We start from the raw sequence: 19,832 nt of genomic DNA, 5'->3' as shown, positions 1-19,832 counted from the left end.
GAGAAGTAAGAGCTCCAGGAATACCTTCTCTGTGTGTTTTAAGGCCCAGAAGAAGGTTCAGAAGCGGAGCAGTGAGGGCAGCCTGCCTCCTGCATGGTGTGAGGCTGCGAGGCTCCGCACGGCTGCTGTGCTCAGCTGTGCTCAGCTGTGGGCCCTCACTGCCACACAGACATCGGGGCCTGGAGCGCGTCCAGAGAGGGGCAACGGGGCTGTGAGGGGTCTGAGCACAGTGGGGACTTATGGGGAGCAGCTGAGGAACTGGGATGGTTCAGTCTGGAGAAAAGGAGGCTCAGGGGAGACCTTACTGCTGTCTGCAGCTCCCTGAAGGAGGTTGTGTGAGGTGGGGGTCGGCCTCTGCTCCCAGGTAACAGCAACAGAAGGAGAGGTGATGGCTTTAAGGTGTGCAAGGCGGGGTTCAGGCTGGAGATAAGGAAGAATTTGTTCTCAGAAAGAGAGGCGATGCAGTGGCACAGGCTGCGCAGGGAGGCCTCGAATTACGGCACAGCGCGGCTCTCCCGCTGCACTCCGTGACCTCGCAGCTCTCTTCCAGTCTCAGACTCCGAGCTCCCGCACCCCCTCTACGCTTTAAAGCGGCGGTCCGACAGGGGGCGCCCGCATGCACGCATCCGCCCCGCGCATGCGCACAGCCGCTGTTTCCGGCTCCCTCAGGCTCAGGGCCCGGCGGGCGCCGCGCGGGGGCGCTCGGGCGGCAGGCGGGGCTCCGCGTGACGCGTACGGCGGCCGGGAGGAGCCGGGAGGAGCGGCGGGACGGGAGGAGGAGCGGCGGCCGCGATGGAGCGCTTGGAGCGGTGCGCCCGCTGCCTGCGGGCCCGGCTGGTGACCGCGGCAATGCGCCGCCGGCTGCCTTGGTTGCTGCTCGGCCTCGTCTTCCTCGGGTCCGCCCTCAAGGACGCCGATCTGGTGCTGGAGACGCCCATGCAGAACAAACGCAACGCGCTCAACGTGTGAGCGGGGCCGGGGCTGTGCGGGCGGGCACTGTCCGGGCGGGGAGCCTGGGTCTGTGCTCGTGGGTGGGCCGGGAAGGGGAGGGCAACGCATAACCTGGCTCCTCCTGGGATGTGGGTGAACTGATGGTTACCGAGATGGTCCAGAGGAAGCGAAGAGACAGGGCGCGTTGTGGCTTCCCGTAAGGGCAGCGCAGTTCCGCTGTGCGCTATGTGGGCTGTGCCATGCAGCGCCTGTTCGCGGCTCCGAGCGTCTGGCACCGCGCTCAGCGGGCACAGCAGCACGTAACGCTGCCGACCGTCTCCTTCGTGGCTGTCTTTGTGCTGCTTTGGTTTGAATTTGTCGCTCGGTGACGTCTGGCAGTCTCTGGGTGTGCTTGGAAAGAACAATTGGAGGAACACGGATTGAGTGGGGTAGATGGTATGATAAAACACGCTGCAGAGTCATTTGCCTTTTAGTAGGGGACGTTTGTCAGCACTGATGGGTTCTGAAGCAGTTGCCCCCCGGATGTCTTGCTGGTTTGCTGGTTGCTAGCCCTGTTAGCAGCCTTTTTGGCTTTTGATTTTCTCAGCCAAACAAGAACTTCATTTTCTGTTGCTATTCCGTGTTGGCAGCTGTAATTGCTGCTGCCTTTTCTCTTGTAAAGTGAGGATGGCACCCCCCACAGCTCTGGACAAGGCCCTGGTGGCTTTTGTTGGGAGCCTAATGAAAATGCAGAGCTTTGTTAGTGCTCGTTAGATGCAGAGCTTGTAAGTGAAAAGTGTGTCTAACTTGGGCACAGACTGAGTTTATTTTTCAAGAAACAAGAAGGGTATGGAGGGGGGGGCTGCACAGTTCCTCTTTGTCTCCAGTTGGTAGGAAGCAGGCTGCGTTGGAAGGTGCTGGTGGGAGACGGAAGGTTGGAGGCTCTGGTCTCTTTGCTCATTTGTACCTGCTGTGTTGTAAGATCTGAAAAGATTTCTCTTAGTTGGGCAATACTGGCAGAACTAATTAGGCAATGTCTTGCTAAATAGGATAGCTGCACATCATCAGCTTGTTTCCAACATTTTATAGACACCACAACAAAAATTGTCAAGGCAGGGAGTGCATTTTGAGGCGTAGGAATTTGTGTATGCCAAAGGAGGGCTGGAGAGACAGCGAAGGATGGATCCTACTGTGAAGTTATGCTACTTCATTGATTTTATGAGGTGATAATGGAGGAAAAGTGTCTTAAGCTGATTAGAGAAAAGAGTCATCCTTTTTCTGGGATATCTTACTTAGTATGAAGAGGGTAAGGTTGTGAAAGGTTGTAAAGCAAAGTTTATTTAAGATGGAAGAGGAAGGGAAGACCAAGGGTCAGGGTGGCAAGCCGAGAAAATTTTATTTGCAGCTGCTCTTTGAGTAAGGCAAAGTTGACTGTGTTTGTAGGGTAAAGGCAATTGCAAGAACTGAATGTACTGTGAGTCAGCTGAGAGTCTGGATGAGGCTGTAAGTCTGAGGGAATGCTGCTTGGGGAACAGTTGAAGTACCTAGTGAAGGAGTTATTCAGGTCTGAGACCCAAGAGAAACAATGAGAAGAGGGTTAAGATTTTAGCTATGCTTGACTTTGAGGGCAGGAATCATAGGCCTAATTTAGACAGCTCTCAGTAGTGACCTTGAAAGGCTGCTAGTTGAAGCACTGCCGCGCACCCCCAGCTCCCTCCTGCAGGCTCCTATGAAATTTCACATGTGCATGTTTCTCTCTTGGCTTTTCTCTGGCAGGTATTTTGTCAAGGTGGCTTGGGCATGGACGTTCTGGCTTCTGCTGCCTTTCATCGGAGTCACCTCCTACCTGTTTGCCAAGAGCAAGTTCCTCTACGGCTCCACAAAGAGCATTCTGGCAGCTCTGCGGCGTCTCAGCACGCTGCTGGTGGGCACTGCTGTCTGGTATGTGTGCACTGAACTCTTCGAGTACATCGAGAATCTCACCGGCACGTGCATTACCTCAGCTAAACTGAGTGAGCCTCACCAGCTCTATGCCACCAAGCAGGAGTGCCATCGGAACAACGGGGTCTGGGATGGTTTTGATATCTCGGGGCACTGCTTTCTGCTCTCATACTGCACTCTCATGATTGTGGAGGAAATGGCTGTGCTGGAAGGCTTGTCCATAGACCGCAACTCAAGACTGCGTGTTGTTATCAACAGCCTGTTTGTGTCCTTGTGTTTTCTCACCGTGATCTGGGTGTTCATGTTTCTATGCACTACTGTGTATTTCCACAATTTCAGTCAAAAACTTCTTGGTGCACTGATAGGTTTGGCAGCTTGGTATGCAACATACAGAGTTTGGTACTTGAAACCTTTTTCTCCCGGACTACCTCTCCCAAATGTACCTTTGAGTTCAAAGAAATACGGCTACAGCCGATAATTTCTTTAACTTTGGATTTTTCTTTCAGTGCCAGAGTAGTTCAGTACAGGCATGGTTACAGGCTTTCCACCGTAAGGAACAAGGTAACGGGCTGGAGAAAACAGCCTTTACTAGCTGATGGCTGGGAGGTGGTAATAAACTTTGTGCTCATGATGAAAAAGAAATTGGTAGTGGAAAAGGTTTGCTCTTGGCTGGGAGTTACTGACAAAGAAATACAAAGGTGGATTTGTTTCTTGCATTAATAAATAGAGGAACAGATCTTCCAAAACTGACAGAGGCCTTTGCGCTGTAAGACCTTAACTGACCTTAAGTTAATTCTCCCTCTTTCTGTCTATTTTTATCGAAATACCAGGGATGATCCAGATGTCTTTTTTTTTTTTAATACTCCTACTTGTTCTTTCTTAGAAGAAGTCTCTCCTAATGACTGCTGCTAACTATTGCAGAAGACTTTAGCCACCAATGTTCATTTGGTAAAGCAGTGTGAAGCTCAGTTGCAAAATGCTAACATCTCATGTTATCAGGTATTAAATACACCTAACAAGGGTTTGGGGCAAGTTGGTGTATGCATGTTCTGCAGCAAAGAGAATGAATCTGAGATACAACAGCTTGAGCAGTCTGTGACTTGAAAGTGATACCTGTCTTTGGAAAGGGAACTCTTCAATAACAAGTCTTACCTTCTCCTTGCACTGTAAATAACTGTAGTCACGTTTTGTAACATGCTGGACACAAAAAAAATCCCAAGTCTATTGAGAAAGTTGGGTGGTTGTTTTTTGTTGGTTTTTTAACCTTACACATTTAGCACCATAAAACTATGAGTGCTTTCTGGTCTGTTTCTTCCAGAACAGCAAAATTCTGGTGTTATGAACATGTTGGCTTAACTTGCTCAGTAGCCTGCTTGGTATTGAATGAAACTTACTGTTCTAACTGTACTGTACTGTACTGTCCTAAGAGCTGCAAAGCAGTTTGCTTGAAGCAGTATTTGTTTTGTTTATCAATGAATGTCAATAAGCTACTTAATTTTGATTGCACACATAGTTGTGGCTGCTTCTGATGCATCTGGAAACCCACTATAATTCATTGTATAATGAATGGGTATGAAGTTGGATGGGTTTGCTCATCATATCAAACGTTTAGCATAGTTTTTATCTTGCAAAGCTTTTTATTAGGTTTTATAAAGGTTTGCTCCTGTTGCAGTTGCACAAAACTTGTGTGATGGTTGCATTGTTGAAAGAGGCAGTTGAGGAGGTTTGTAGGCACAGCTGTAGTGTGAGAGGGGACAAACTGCAGCGTTTGGCTCCAAACTGTTTTGTTGAACAGAATATGATGCAGCATAGTCAACCTTGGCACATTTTTGTTGTGGTTTTGTATGTTTTTTACCATCTCTACAGTTCTTTTTCAGCAGATGAGTGGAAGTATTTGCAGTAGTTATAGCGACGTCAGTTCAGTGTCTGTGGCTTGCCTGTGGGGAAAGTTGAAATCCCTTGACTTCCCACTCTGTCCAGTGCCAAACCTGAGTTGTTTTGCAGCATTAGAAAGTGCAGATCACCATGCAGAAAAGCTTTTTCAGGAGTTGAAGTATTTTCTATCAAGTTCCTCCTTTTGTCTTTGCAGTCAATTGCCTTTAAGCTGACTTTTTGGGAAATTTGCACTGATCAACTCATACTGGGTTTAACTAAAAATATATTTGAACAATGCAGATTCATTTGCAGTCCTTCTTTTGATGTACTGTAAGCCTGCTCCCTCTTGAGTTAAGCTAGGCTGCAAGCCTCTTTCATCGTGAAAAAGGATTATATACCCAGAAGGTTTTCTGATTCATTTCATTAGATTTAAGTTTCTATTTTAGGTTATCTTTATGTAACTTTGCTTCACAGACGAGGCCTGCTACCAAAACATGCAGTTTATTTAAACCAACAGCCTTGCTGATGTTATCTTCAGTTCCACAGATGTTGTGTGCTATCACTGCATCCATGTTTCTCTGTGCTTTGGATTAGTGTCATACAAACTGTTTGTTATGGAAATAACGTGGGCCATGGCTATTCTCAAACTGTATTTAAATGATTATGGAAAAACAGTTACAATTCTGGTGTTTGTGTCTTTGTGGGTGTTTCTGGTGTCTGTAAAGGTACTTCTGTTGTTCTTCGCTTCCCTGAATGATCCAGCCTCCCAGATTTTTTTGCTGATACGGAATTATCAGTGTCAGTCTGAGCACACAGCATTTGAATAGGTGAACATGGCACAAATTCTCAAAAATGAAGGTTTAAAACCAACAAAAACACCAGACAAGATGGCTAATGTGTGCCATGCAGTTGGTGACACAGACGTGAACAGTTGCTCTTTGTAGCAAAGTGAAAGCCTAATCCACTGAAATAGATGGAAAAGTTCCCGTGCAGTAACACTCCTTATGAGTTTGGAAATCCTGTACAACGTGTTTCTCAGAGATCACGTGCCAGCTGTTAGCTTACAAGGTTTCCTTGTGCTCCAGGCCTCTTCTTGGTGTCTTTTGGCTTTCAGTTAACTGGAAGGCAAAATGGCCAATTTTCTGCTCATGCATTTCACATCACCTTTACCTGACCTCCCTCCCTGCCCCAGATGAACTTCTGTCATTAAAATAAAAACGTGGCCTCCTTGTCTCAGACTTGCAGCAAAAGAGAAACGGTAGGAATAGCTGGATTTGGTGCTTCCTATCAAACTGGCAGATCCTTTATTTCAGCTGCCAACAGTTACTGTTAAATTGTATTTAGAAGAAAGTATGACATTTTAAAGGTAAAGGAGTTCTGTGGTGGATTCTAAATGCAATCCACTGTACACATGTGAAACACAGGTGTTGGTTGGTTTTGGTTGCGTGTTTGTTTTCCTTTTTTTTTTCCTTCCTTTTCTGTATTGTAGTTAATTCCAGATTCTGCTTCCCTTCTTCTGCAAAGCTGTCTTTCCATACCTGCACAATTATTGAGAGGTTTTTTCTCTCCAACACGTTACTGACATAGCACTTAAATACACGCAGTGAAAAAACAGCAAATATCCATTGAAGTGTAACTGGCATTTGGCCTGACTGATGTGTGTGAGGCAGTTCCTGCTCTTGGTGCCTTAGACATTCTCCTCTGGTCGGGCTGGTAAAGAGGTGGGTTTCATCTAGAATGCATTGGAAAGCTTAAGGATTTGTTTTGCTCCTGGCACCTTCACGTGTTTGTGTCACAGGAGGCAAAGTCAGGCAGATGGGAAAGCTCTTCTGTAAGATCCATTGGGACGTTCAGACTTCAATCATACCTGAAACTGATGTTTGGATTCTCGTGAGAGTTTTTGCTCAGAGCAGACTTGCTCTGTGAATGCTTCCCTGGTCGTGGAGCAGGGAAATAATACAATCTCATTTTCTGTTTTGATGCATGGCGATTTATGGCAATGTGAGAAACACCCAGTTGTACCCCATGGTGCACTTTAATTGCAAAACTGTAGGGGATGCTGTGATATATTGAATGTCTTGGAAAATCAGCAGTTAGTTCTGAACAAATTTGTGGTCCCTTTTCTCAGGAAAATAGCTCCCAATAGCACTCCTGGAGCTCAAAGCAAATCCCTGCAGCTTCTCAGCCTTTTCCGGCTCCTTGCTTATCTCTGTTCACTCAAACCCATTTCCTAGAGTTTTGTCTTTTCGTAGTTTCATCTCCCCTCCTGGACTGCAGAATTAGTAATAGCTCTTTACCTCTGCTTAAAAGCATGCTTTCTCTTTTTGTCTTCTCCTCCTTTAACCGTTCTGCTAAAGCTTAAGGTGAAATAGGCTGCTGTGGTTCCCAACTCGTAGTAAAACGCTGCTAAAAGGAGTTGGTCAGTCACTGTAATGGAATTTACCTGAGAAAGAGAATATGCCTCACTTATTGAAGCAGGACTGCCTGATGTGCTTGAACTCATGAAGGAAATAAAGGACCTTAGTGCTTTAGTGTGCAGTGAGAATACAGAGATTACAAGTTGGAAAACCAGAAATGCAAACAGCCATCAGGATGGATTGCAGTGCCTGAAATTTCAGGTAACTGTGTTGTAACATGTGATCTGAAAGATCTATCCATTTATCCTCTGGCTGTCACATAACATAAGCAACATGTTGTGCCTTGTGACAACCTGAACAACGTTTCTGTAAAGCTTTGGAACTGTAATATGGCACAGTGATTAAGATGAAGAGCCTTTAGGAGAGCTGACTTAAGGGAAAGAAGTGGTCATAAAAATGCCCTTTCTCAGTCACACGTTTCCTGAAGGAGGTCTGCAGTTGTAGTGCATGTCTTCCTGGGATTGTGAGGCTGAATAAAGAAAAGCTTGGAATAAAAGTACATACAGATGCCTTTTTTCTTATTTCTGAAGCCTTTTTCTTTGTTCAGTCAAGGTTCATTTTGCAGTTTTAGGTCACATTATTTCTGTGATGCAATTTAATGCATTTAATCTGTGGGAAACGCTGTTGATGTCAGAGCAATAAATAGACATACCCTTATTGTAAATGTCAGCTCTCTTCTGCAATCTTTTCCTCAATCCTGTTCTGCTCTGTAAGGTGTCCTCTGTTGTGTGAGGACCAGGAAGAGCTGCAGCCAGAAGGTTGCACACAATGCAACTGTATCAGTGACAGGCTGATGGGATCGTGACTCACTGCTGGAGAAAAGTCAGCTAAATAGGCTGCGGCTCAAAATAGTTGCCTGTGGCAGAAAGAAAGCATGCAAAATTAATTGAAAATAAAGATGATACAAATGCCACAAAGCCTGTTAGGTTTCTGTCCTAATACATGAATTGTTGCACTCAAACCCAGCAGGACTGTGCTGGTTCTGAGTGTCACTCAGGATCTGCCGAGTATTTTTGCAGATGATGAAAGCAAGCAGCGATTTAAAATATGCTTGGTAGGCTCAGTGGTTGGGTGTTATTTTAGATCACAGCTTTTCTCAGTACTGCACCATTACTTCAGCTTTCTTTTAGTTTTCTTCAAGTCCAAAAATCCTGTTTTGCTCTTCTGTAGTGGTTGGTTCTTAGGTCAAGGAGTGGAAGGAAATTGCTTTTGGTAAGTAAAAATAGAAGACTGTTCTAGGAGGCGTGCAGTGGAGTGACGTTACTTTGGGATGCAAAGAGGATCCATGAAGCAGCTCTGAACTATGTGAAGTGCTCACCCTATGTGGAGTGCCTGCAGAACTCATACACGCCCTCAAACCCAGTTATGCTCCATTCTGATTGCAAAGTAGCTTTTTTTGGATAACCACTGCAGCTAAAAAGGATTTGGGTCGCAGGAGAGCGCAGGTGCTGTTAGGAAAGGGCTGAGAGAGCAGGCAGTGAAAGCAGGGGGATGGACAGTGTTATTTTTATCAAAAAGCTTTCAGAGTTGGCAGTTGATCTGTGCTGTTAGTTTTTTAGCAAGACTTTCTTCTCCGTTCCTCTGCTGCTTTCTCAGAAGGTGGAAGTGGGAAGTGCTTTGCTGGTGCAGTTCCACAGCCCGTGGGCTCCTGACAACAGAACTGTCCCTGTGGAAGTGCTCGTGTGTCCTCAGCCCAGTGCCAGGGGCAGGGAAATGGGACAGCCAGAAGAAAGTGAAGGAGTAGAGCGGTAGAGAGGAGCAGAGAAAAGGAGAACTGAAAGTAGGTCGCTGTGCATAGGAAAAAGACGAGAAAAACAGCGTTGTAAGCAGTGAGGGGAGGTTGGTGCGTTACTCATCAATACTGTTCAGCACTGCAGCCAAATGGAAATAATTTGCTTAGGCAGAGGCAAATGCCCTCTGCACGTACAGCTCTGCCTGCAGCACTCGTGTATCTGCAGCCCCTGCTTTGCCCCATTCCTGCTGCGGGCCTTTGCTGCAGTGATAGACATCTGTGTTCTGACAGAGCAATTGTTCGTCTGAATTATTTATGGCATATGTGCTATTCTTTGTTTCGCTGAGGCATTTAAAGCAGACTGTTTTCTCTGTTTAATCCTTCAGAGGACGTGTAAAATGGAGAATAAAAGATAATGGTAGTAAATGTCATTTGGGCACATTAAGAAATCAGCATGAGGGGTGAGAAAAGGAAATTTGTTTCTCATGAATGTGCTTTATTTGAGAATACAAGTTCAAGGCTTTTTGCTACTGCTTAACACCTCAGACCCAGTGTTAAAATTGCTTTTGTATGAAACCACTAGGATTGAATCAGTGAGGCCTTGCTTTAAGAAACAGCGTAAGGATGTTATGGGACCATAATGAAGGGGTTTGGTTTTGATCTCGATGACAGTGGATGTATCAGTGTTTGCACAAACTGCTGTTTTCTGTTTGCCATTCTCAGGTGCAGAAGTCCTTGATTTATTGTAACAGCAGAAATACCCTCCTCTTGCTTGAAGGAGCAGCTCTTACACCAACCTCTCTTCTCTTTAGCTGAGAGATGAAAGCTCCTAGCCTCCAGTTGGGTGGTAAGGATACTTTTTCATCCAGAAACACAGCAAGGCTCAGTAATTAATCTCCTACAGGGCCACAAGGCGGTCACTAGGTAATCTTAGTCCTTGATCTCGGTTTCTTTGGCAACTTGTGACAGGCAGGCTTAGGCTGTGTGCTCTGTTCTTTGTTCTCTGACAAGCTTTGTTTTGAAAACTGATTCTGCATGAAGAGGTCTTCCCCACGCCTTGACAAGCAGAGGGGGAGGCTGTCAGCCAGGCATAGCACTGACCACACAATTTTAATGTTATTAATTGATTCTTTTGAGCAAAACTTGTAGGAGTAAAAAGATTTCAGAAACCATAGTTTTACTATTGAAAAGGAGGCCTGGGAGTGAAGAAGTGATTTGGGTACCCACAGCTCACTCAGTGGCATGGAGCTCCATCTGAGGTGTTCAGCAGGGTTTGGATTTGACAAATAGTGACTTATCTTCCCTCTTGTAATTACAAGTTCAGCATTTTAGCACGTGTTAAAGTTTTTACAGCCTTTAGGAGCCTAAAGCATGATTGCTTCTAAAGCTGAGAGATTTTGAAGGCTAGAAACATCTTGACATACAGGATGAAGAGGTTCCTCAGTGCTAGGCTGGGATTTGGTGCGTGAAAGGGAAGGAGGGCTGTGAACGGGGCTGGATCAGGTGCACAGGAATGTGGTGCAGGATGATACAGCACAAGTTGTTCGTTCTGTTTCATGCAGCTACGGCAGTGCATCAGTGACAGCAGGCTGCCACAGAATTGGTCAGCAGCAAATTGTAAGGTATCCAACAGCAGGTGGTTGCTGCAAACAAACCCTGTATCTCAGGGTACCTCAGCTTCCAGCCTTACCCCTTGGTGCTGCTGCCCACCCCTTGCTGAGTGCAGAGCATAAAGTTCTGGAGTGAGAACATGGATTTTCACTATCACTTCTATGTTTCTCTGTATAGAAATTGCCTCAGGCAGGGACCACTGAGTCAGCGCCAGGCTTATGGGGATGTACAATGGTGCTCCAATTTTAAATGAAACTAATGGAAAGGAGAAGATTGATGAGGCTTAGATCAGCTAGAGAGAAAGCAACCTTTTATTACGACAGCCTGTAATCACCACAGGGCTACTTCATAGTAAGTCACTAATCTGGATCGATTGGGGTGGTGACATTCATCTCCTGGTTCATTTCAGCATGGTCCTTAACATCAGTCCAGCCTCTGCTGTCACTGTAATTGCCTTTTATCGCTCTTGGAGATTGCTTTTCCCTGGAGAAAACTTGTGGTGTTTTTTCATTACCAAGGGAGGGAAACAAGGCTCAGCAGGAGAGAGTTGCACTGTCTTCACTGATTTTTCTTTTATTTGGTCCGAAACAAAGACTTGTTTGTGAGCAGTACTAATCGGCCTGTACAAAACTCATCACCACAGCATCTGTGGCTTTCCAGCAAAGCGTGAAGCAATACAGGAGTCAGCTGTCACATTTTGGTCTGAGCTGTGCATTGCTCTAGATACTGGCTTTGCCTGGCATTCTTGTGACAGCTGAGTTATAACAGAGTGCTCTGCAACAAAACAAGCACCTATTTTGCCCAGTGTTTTTATTTGCTCTGTGAGAGTATTTGTTCTTGTTCTTTCTGAGTTTTGTAGCTTTTTAGCCCAATTACAATTCCTTTCTACATTTGGTGTGTATATTTAATTGGCTCTTGGAGATCACCAGGGAACGTGTCTGTAGAGCAGCTTACAAAGGGGAAGGGGTGAAATCCATGGTAAGGGTTTTGTTTTGGTGTATGCAATGTATTTTGGGGAATGTAATGTCATGGACATCATTATGTTCTTACACCGTTCAGATTAACAACAGAGATGGCCTCATGGAACCCCCTGTTTCCCTCTTCAAAAAGAAGCAAAAAACCTATTTTTTCCCTGTCACTGATGCCATGGACCAAATTGGTAACCATATTTGAGGGAACATGTCTGATGTTTCACTCAATAGCCTTAGCTATAGGTGCCTGCACAGGTGGTGGATGTGGGTTCTCACACACCAGTAGTGTCACCGGGGGTAATGTATAACACAGTGCCTTTGCAGCTGCACAGATTGTGTTCTAGAAGTAGGTCAGGCCAGCCCCATACAATCATGACAAACACAGTTCAAACGTGTGCATTTTGCTTTTGTCTGGTCCCTCCCCGCATGTTCAGCTCCCGTAACTCCTGCTCAGCATTCACAATTCCGTGACTGCCAGCTGGTATCAAGAACCAAAGCTCCTAGGAAATGCTGCCGCTTTGCAGGACAGAAAGATCACCTTTGAGTTGGAGGCACTGCCACACGTATTGCTTCAGCCACGCTCGGCATACGTCCCCAAGCCTACAAATGCAGCGTTACTCGAGGGATCACCAGAACGCTCTGAAAAGCAGCCAGAGGAGTGCTTACTGAAATCAGTGCCTTGCCAGAGGAATAAGCTTTGTTTCCATGCAAATTTTATACTGATACAACACAAAAGGAAAAGCACAAACCACCTGCACATCCTGCTGCACGTGGGCATGCTCTGAAATTAGACTGGAAGTTTGTTGAACGCATTTAGCAATGTGAAGCAGTTACTCCTCCCATACGGTTTATTGAAGATCTCAGTTTTCAAAGCATGAGTAGCAGTGAGGCCCATCATTCTTTCCAACATGCAAAAGGCACAAAAAAGTCATAAATGTGATTCTGTGCAAAGTGTCTCTAAGAAAACACACAGCGAGAAAATGACAGAAAGGAGCCCCCAGCAGAAGAGAAAGCCAAAGCGTCCTCAGAAAAGTGCTGGAACACTTCTCCAGACAGTTCTGGAAATGGTGGTCCTTGGTCAGAGTCCAGATATGCTCAGGTGGTGAAAGATGCTTTGCAAATCCATGAAAGGAAACTCAAGATGGAGGCAAAAGGCTAAAACAAGGATCCCCTTTGTGTGCCAAAGCTCAGGGTGGAAGTCAAAATCATTCATGTCAGGAGAAAAACGTGGCAGTTAAAGACAGGCATCAAATTCTTTTTTAAAAAGAGCCCACCAAAACCAGGCATACGAAGTGGATGTATGCCAAGAGCAGCTCCATACAAATATTCTTTTTGATGAAAATAATTAAAAAAAAAAACAAAAAAGGATAATTGAAGAAAGCAAATCCACCTTCACTGTGACCAGCTACTGCACCCTGCCCCAGAAAAGCCTTTGAGCATAACACTGGCTTGTAGAAGAAGAAAGTCCCTACTAGTATACGTGAAATGTGGCCGGTGAACACTCTGGAAACACAAACAGGGCTGAGTATCCAAGTCCCACTGTTAACCTGGGTGTTGGGAGCTCCTCAGGGTGCCCATCTCCCCCTGGAATTGCACCCGCAGTGCTTCCCAGTGGGCACGGGGAGCCAGGCCAGCCCCCAAGCCTCCCACTGGAGTGGAATACTTAAACCTAAAAAGGCATTTACAAGTTGATGCATTTTTGTTGCTGTTATTTCCTTGCAGTATACTTTTCTACTTCTAGACTATGGAATGTTACATTAAACAATATTATTATTCATACCTTGCCTCAAATTTCATTACAGTTACTGAGGCTTCGTCATAATTTCACACAGCACAGAGACACCAATCTAAACACCAAGCTGCCAGCATTAGATGTATTTTTTCTTTAAGTACCAGTAAGCAAAATATCCCATTCCCCCCAGAGATCCCATCAGGAAGGAGGCTCCGAAGAAGGAGGGAGGTTTCCGCTTGACCAGCCTGAAGGCATTGGGTACCACTGCGGAGAGCAGCGTGGTGTGTATGTCTCCCAAGACTTTCCTGAAGGCAAAGCGTTTCTGTATCCTGTCAAAGAAGGACTGTAGGTTAGGTCTGCTGCCATCTTCCCAGTATTTCTTAGAGAGTCCTAGAAACTTGAGGCGATGCAGGGTAGCTCCTAACAAGATATCGGCCAAGGTAAAGACACATCCGCAGAGCCAAAGTTCACACTTCTGCCCTGGAGAAACAAATGACAGAAGAGGAAGGATGAGAACAGATCCTTGGATGGATGCTTAAAGGCTTGCTCAAAAGCTCCACAAAGGCAGGAGGTTTTGGATTAGACTCCAAATCCTTTTCTGAGCACTGTGACGTCCCAGAAGACCAGACCTTAACTGTTAGGAGGCCACGTGGTGCCACAAAGCTGGGAACGTGCAACGGGCATTTATAACCCGCATGGGGACACAAATCAATATCTACAAAATAGCTGTGTTGTGGCTCAGTGACCACTTTGCTGCATTAATGCTCAGAGAGAGCAACAGCATTTGTCCTTGGCTGCTGCTGGGAGATGCAAGCTGTTTGACACGGTAACATGGTCCTATTTTAGGGATGTGAGAAATCCTTGGGAATCAAAACCATCTGCTGGCCCAGCCTGGCTGCTCTCCCTGCATGCTTTTGGGGAGGTCCTGACTCAGTCCCCTCTCTAGCACTGGGACACCAAATTGCTTCAGTGCCACGAACCAGGTTTTGGGTACAGGCACAGCTCGTGTGAGTGCTGGGCATGAGAGAAGGTATCACAGCACTGATAGTCCCTGATAGTGGTGAGCCTGGAAATAACATCATCCAGGATATGTCCATGAAAAAGCATGCTGGAAGAAGCTGGCTCAGGTTATTTCCTGAGGAAATAAAGGGAGGTACAGGAAAGGAAAGAACTACAGAAGGGGCACAAAACCCAGGTGTCCACTGCATAGAGCTGTGCCTTGGATATCCCTGCTTGTTATGCTTTGCAAGCAAGCAGTGGAGTTGGGATGCTGCTCAGCACCTGCCCAGCAAATCTCAGAAGCAGAAGTAAAGCACAGTACATGGTAAGAAGTCCAGTTCCTGCTCTCTCCAGGCTGCAGAGAAACATTATCCTCCTTTGGTGGATTTAAATGAAAAGGAGACCCCAAAATGCTGAGATGCGCTGGGAAGGGAAGGTGGGATCTGCTGCTGGCCATAGGGATAGGGATCTGTGCTCCACCTTAAAACCTGGGATGCTTTGCACCAAATCCTTTATTTTGGTGCTCCTCCACTGCCCTGAGCAGTTAGTATTGCTGTGTGAAGCTCTACTTAACAGACAGGGTGGAAGGCTGGTGCCTGGAGGCAGCTCTGTGCTCAGGCACAACTGAAGCTCAGCTGCCTGCGGGGCCAGGCCATGAGAGTTATTGGTAATTAGTAGGCCTCGTTTGTACCAGCCTGGCAGCCTGCCTAATCCTGCCAGAGGCACAGCCTGAGTGGACAGATTGCCTAGGCTTAATTAGTCAATAAATATTTTCAGTGGCTAATAAATTGTGGGGTGCTACAGCCGGAGCCTGCTGCAGGCTGCGTGGCCCTGAGGCTGGCAGGTGGAGGACCTGGAAGTGGGGGGCACCGCACCTGGCTGGAGCAGCTCTGCAGAGGGCACCTAAGGAGGCAGAATCCTGCTGAATCCCCCCCAGCCCTCAGGTCAGTCAGTGAGGTTGCCTGCTGGATGCAATTAAGCCGCTGCCTGGTGCCGCATATGAGACCTCAAGGCACGCTGCAGCCCTGTGCTGTGCTTGTGGGCCCCATGACGCACGGCTCCCCACATAGGGCCGGCTGTGGGGCTGCCCCTCGTTAACACCTCTGGGCTGTGCTCCATCCCTGCCATCGTCAGCTGTCCCGGGGTTAGGAGCCCTGCTCCAGAGGGATGCTGAGGTGACGGTGGGACAAGCGATGCGCGGCCGTGCCTGCGCTGCCAGGGCTGTGGGACGGCTCTCGGCGGGTGCTCGGCGGTGTTTGTTTGAGGTCAGGGCAGGCCACAGCCACTCCAGCCCTCCTGCTGCTGACTGACGCACGAGCTGCCACCTCACTGGGCTCCTCTGTGCCACCAGGCTCCCTGCCGTGTGCCACGGCCCGGTGCTGAGCGCTGGGAGCCCGGGGAGGTGGGCAGGCAGAGAAGACTTGCAGGTGACACACATCTGTGGTGGCACGATGCCGAATCCTCCTCCCCCCATGGAGGCAGTGGGCACAGAATGGGACCGCAGGGTTAGCGGCCGGTTGGTGGGTCACTGTGGAACGTGGGACGTGTCACCATGCTGCAGTGACTGCAGAGCTCCTGCAAAGCAGCCAGGAGGAGCAAAGCTGCGAGGTGGAGGGGCTACCTGGAGGTCAGCAAGGAAATAACAGCTGCGTGCCCTAAATGGGAGAGCCCCAAATGGTCTGCAGCAGCCCCTCTACTGTCAGTGCAAGCCCCATGGAACTCCGTGTGGGCTTTCACAGTGTGCAGAGCCATCGGCCATCCCCAAAGCAGCACACTGTCTGAACACCATCCAGCACCTACCTTGGTACTCCAGCTTCCTCTTCTCCAGCTCAGCCTCGATCTGGTCCAGCACCATTCCCAGCTCCCCCAGGATTTTCTTCAAGTAATTCACGTTGTCGTGCTCCAGGATCTTGGCCTGGTGGAGAGCAGTGGTGACACGGATGGATGGACCGATGGCTATGCATCCCCACAGTCATGCCCACCACCAAAGAGCCTCGTGCAGCTCTGGCCGACTCACCATGAGCTTCTTCTGCTTGGAGAGGTATGGCTCTGTCAGCGGTGGTTCCTCCTCGTGGTCCAGCTTCATCAGTTCCGTGCTGGCATTAGCCAAATGCCCTGGGGGAGATAGACAGAGGGGCTGCAGGCTCTGTCCTCCCACCCGGAGCTGCTGGCTGTGTGTGAGGGCAGGGACGAGCTGAGGGCAGGCAGGAGCTGAGCCTACTGGAATATTCCCTGGTGAGCTGCAGCCTTGCCAGCTTTTACAGCAGGAAAATGGTTTGTTCAGCAGGCTGGAAGTGCAGCTTTGGAGTACTCCCATCCCACAGGTTAGCCTGGGAAGCAGCTGAGCTCCCTTCAGAGAGCTTAATTAAGAGGGATTTGCAGGCACAATCCCGCTGTTTTGTTTGAAAATGAGACTTTTTGATGCATTAAATAGCTTTGAAGTGCTGTTCCTCTGTGTTAAAAAAGAATAGACTGTGTGGCTCAGCTTCCCCTGGAGCCGCTTTTCCCATCTCTGCTGGGAGAAGCACAGATCAGCCCCATTCAGTGGGCTGTGCGATGCAACACCAGGAAGAAAACGGGTGTCTGTCCCAAAGCACTGATGGGAGAGATGACGACAAAACCAAGGGTGAGGTTGGATTTAAGCAGCATAGCTGGTGTTTGGTTCAGCCTCGCTGTCTGCCAGGCCTTTCCCAACAGCGAGGCTCGGGACCAGACAGAGTAAAATTCAGATCCTAGCTCCCCTGGCATGGCCTGGGCTGCTGCTGAGTGCGCAGCAGAGATCAGGTTTTGGTTTATTGCAACAGCTGCTAATTGCTAAACACCAGCAAACGTGTTCACACAAGTCTGGAACAACAGAGACTGCCTGCTGCAAGAGCTCCTTGCACAGGGCAGCCTCCTCCCCGCTGTGCAGTGCACAGATGGAGGGATTTGGTAAGAAAAGATACGAGGGAGAGGAAAAGGTACTCAATCTCCATGGATGGGAGTCTTCCAGCACCTCTGCTCTGTTCCCATTTTCAGCCTTGAGGGTTTGCCTCTGCCTGCCCAGAGCTACCAAGCTGTTTTTTCCCTGTCCTGCACCTCTTACTCTGATTTTTTTTCCTGGAAATTATTACAACCTCAGCAAGATGCAGAGCTGGTCTGCAAATCAGGGCCTGCCTTCCCCTGTCTCTGTGGCAGAGCCAGAGGGAGCCGTGTCCATGTGCAGGGTGCAGCCCCACTGGCAGCCCACTGGTGAACGGTGGAAGGGGTCTGGGAGGGAACCCACATCACAGGAGTCTGAAGGCCAAGGATGCAGGACAGGGCCACGGGTACCCCTGTGCCTGAGTCAGGGTCCTGGCCTGCCCTGTGTCATTTTAATCCCACAAATCCCAGGTTCCAGCTCTGGCTGCATGCAGAGGCTCTGGGGAGTCAAACTGGCTGCAGCCTTGGAGGTCAGAGCCGTGCTGTCACCGTGTGCATCCCCACTCCAATGAGGGGGGTCCCTGGGCTCAGCTGTGCTCATCCACCTGCCCAGGTACAGCACTTGGGGCTGCGGAGCAGGAGCAGGGCTGGCCAGGAGGGTGGCTGCGCTTGGGCTGGGAGCGCAGCAGCGGCTGTGCTGGCAGGTTTGGGTTTGTATCATGTGTGTTTGCTGCCTTTGCAAATCATATCTGTGCTGCCAGCATTACCAGCAGGGAAATTCAGCATTTCACTGCCTTGTCTCCATCAGGGCATCAGAAGATCGGGAAGGGTCTCGTGCAAGGGAGCTAATGGAGGGAAGGGAGCAGGGTAAATGGCAGAAGAGGATACAAAATGCAGAGTAACACTTTAGGGCTGCAATAAATTGCCCCAAGCCGGGCTAACCTCCTCCTGGCAGGCACCATCTGTCTCCATCCTTGTTCCTCTGAATGAGAGCTTGGCTCTGCCAGTATGGGTGTGGGTGCAGCCAGAAGTAGACTCTACACTGCCACAAAATAGCAAAGCTCCCAGTTTTCCACCAGGAGCCTGCAGTGGCTGTTAGGGTTCTCTGTTCCTACAGAGGTACTCTGAGCTTCTCAGCCAGAATACCAGCCAATGTCCTTGGCTGGTAACTCACAGGGGAGCCGGTGTTTATTATGGGAGCTGCCTGCAGACGGAGCCTACCAGGCGGGAGGTGCAGGGCCGGAATCCTGCCGGCTCCCTGCCCCAGAGGTGACTTACTGCGGATCTCAGCGGTCGCGTACTTTGGGATCATGGAGTCGGTGGTGAGCTCGGGGTGCAGAATGCAGCCATGTGTGTAGGCATCCATGGGCAGTGAGTCCAGCAGCTCCCGGTACTGCAACACCCGCGAGTGCAGCAGGGTCCCGGGTTCAGGGATCAGCTGGGGGACGTTCTCTGGAAGGGGCAAATTGAAAATGTGTTAGAGGTGCTGGAACTTTTGGGGACAGGTGCTCATGGTCACATAGCGGAGACCATTCCATGTGGGTTACAAAGGAGTGGATGACAAAACAAAGAGCTGAACATATCTCCCTCAGTGCCAGGACTATCTTCTCCCCAGGGCTCTGCACCTCCTTGGTTTGTTGGGTTTTATTCACCTTGGTGGGGTGGCAGTTTGTATTGTGCTCTTTTTTATTATGTTTACAGCTCAGAATACACAGCGGATGGCAGCAGGAGGGAAACATTGCTCTTGTCTCCCCCAAGAACATCAGGAGCTTTTCTTTATGGGATCATAAATGTTTATGACTTCTGTGGATAGTTAACAGGTAGTGGGTGAATTTATTGCTGAGATTCCGAGCTGGGCTATCTGCAGAACAGGGCTCTCCACAAGCCAGCAGCTGGAGCTAGCAAAGCTCACAGCAGCTGCTGATGGACTTTTGCAGTGGCCAATGCTGCTGCTTAACTAAGGAACTGAAACAATGGCTCTGGCCCCACTGCAAAACTGGCCAAGCAGTCATCCTTTGCTGTTGGCTGACCTCAGTGTCACCAGCAGAAAAAGTCAGTACTTCCATTCCTGGAAGCTGTGAGCATACTTCCTTACACAGGATTTCCACGCTCTGAGCATTGCTGCAAGGTGAGTTCTACCTCCTTGCAGCAATACAGAGACATCCTGATGATGCCCTTCCCACTTAACATGGGTGGATGAAGGCCCTATAACAGAACAGGAGTGGAAGGGAGACATCCTTCCTCTTCGCAGGTTTTCCTACATGGCACTTCTCAGTGGGAAGGTGAGGCCATGCACCTGGCTGCAAAACCTCAAGGGCAGGAGTTTTCCCAGAGCAGTGGGGAGGGAGCACAGTGTTCTGCTGTGGCAAGAAAACATAACTGACAGCGGAAAGATTTTGTTGCCAACTCTTGAAGATAAATACTTTCAATGTTTTGGAGGGCAAGGGAAGAGACAGGAGAAATTGAGCCGGTAGCTCTGCTGGCTTCCAGCCACAAGTGCATGGCACACTGCTGATTGTTCCCCCAAAACAGAGCGCAGTGTCTCCTGCTAGAGCCATGAATCCCCATCGTGCCCATGTCCCCTGCTGGGGACAGCGTGCTGCCAACATAGGCCGGGTCAGCTGCTCTCCGTAGGGACCGGGCAGCAGCACGGAGCAGTGTGAGGACTGCAGCCCCACGCAGCAGTGTGCACCAAGGACGCGGGGCTGCCCCATCCGTGGGGC

At 48.6% G+C, this 19,832-nt stretch overlaps 2 protein-coding genes across 10 annotated transcripts in view; one reads left to right on the top strand and one right to left on the bottom strand.

Moving 5' to 3' along the window:
- The first annotated feature begins 733 nt into the window (after positions 1–733).
- Positions 734–5,427, top strand: FITM2 (fat storage inducing transmembrane protein 2). Its single transcript, XM_052684051.1, has 2 exons — positions 734–965; positions 2,707–5,427. Exons 1-2 carry the CDS (start codon positions 793–795, stop codon positions 3,347–3,349), a joined length of 816 nt encoding a protein of 271 aa, XP_052540011.1. The 5' UTR covers positions 734–792; the 3' UTR covers positions 3,350–5,427.
- Positions 5,428–12,292: 6,865 nt separating this feature from the next.
- GDAP1L1 (ganglioside induced differentiation associated protein 1 like 1) overlaps positions 12,293–19,832 on the bottom strand; it is a 28,812-nt gene continuing 21,272 nt past the window's right edge. For all 9 annotated transcript variants that reach the window (XM_052684022.1, XM_052684023.1, XM_052684025.1 and 6 more), the window contains 4 exons: positions 18,388–18,561; positions 16,226–16,323; positions 16,009–16,123; positions 12,293–13,689 (listed from right to left, as the gene is read on the bottom strand). In XM_052684022.1, coding sequence (XP_052539982.1) covers positions 13,346–13,689; positions 16,009–16,123; positions 16,226–16,323; positions 18,388–18,561 — 731 coding nt within the window. In that variant the 3' untranslated portion in view covers positions 12,293–13,345. The remainder of the gene's footprint in view (positions 13,690–16,008; positions 16,124–16,225; positions 16,324–18,387; positions 18,562–19,832) is intronic.

Source organism: Tympanuchus pallidicinctus, unplaced genomic scaffold, assembly GCF_026119805.1.
Source record: "Tympanuchus pallidicinctus isolate F22 unplaced genomic scaffold, pur_lepc_1.0 scaffold20, whole genome shotgun sequence".
Classification (NCBI taxonomy): domain Eukaryota; kingdom Metazoa; phylum Chordata; class Aves; order Galliformes; family Phasianidae; genus Tympanuchus; species Tympanuchus pallidicinctus.
Note: the sequence above shows the minus strand (reverse complement) of the source record. Positions and strands in the feature narration are given on the sequence as shown.

Excerpts from the sequence above, each read along its gene's own strand:
- FITM2 (XM_052684051.1), top strand. The coding sequence starts at position 793 with ATGGAGCGCTTGGAGCGGTGCGCCCGCTGCCTGCGGGCCCGGCTGGTG. Across the intron at positions 966-2,706 it reads AAACGCAACGCGCTCAACGT|GTATTTTGTCAAGGTGGCTT; the intron begins GTGAGCGGGGCC and ends TTTCTCTGGCAG.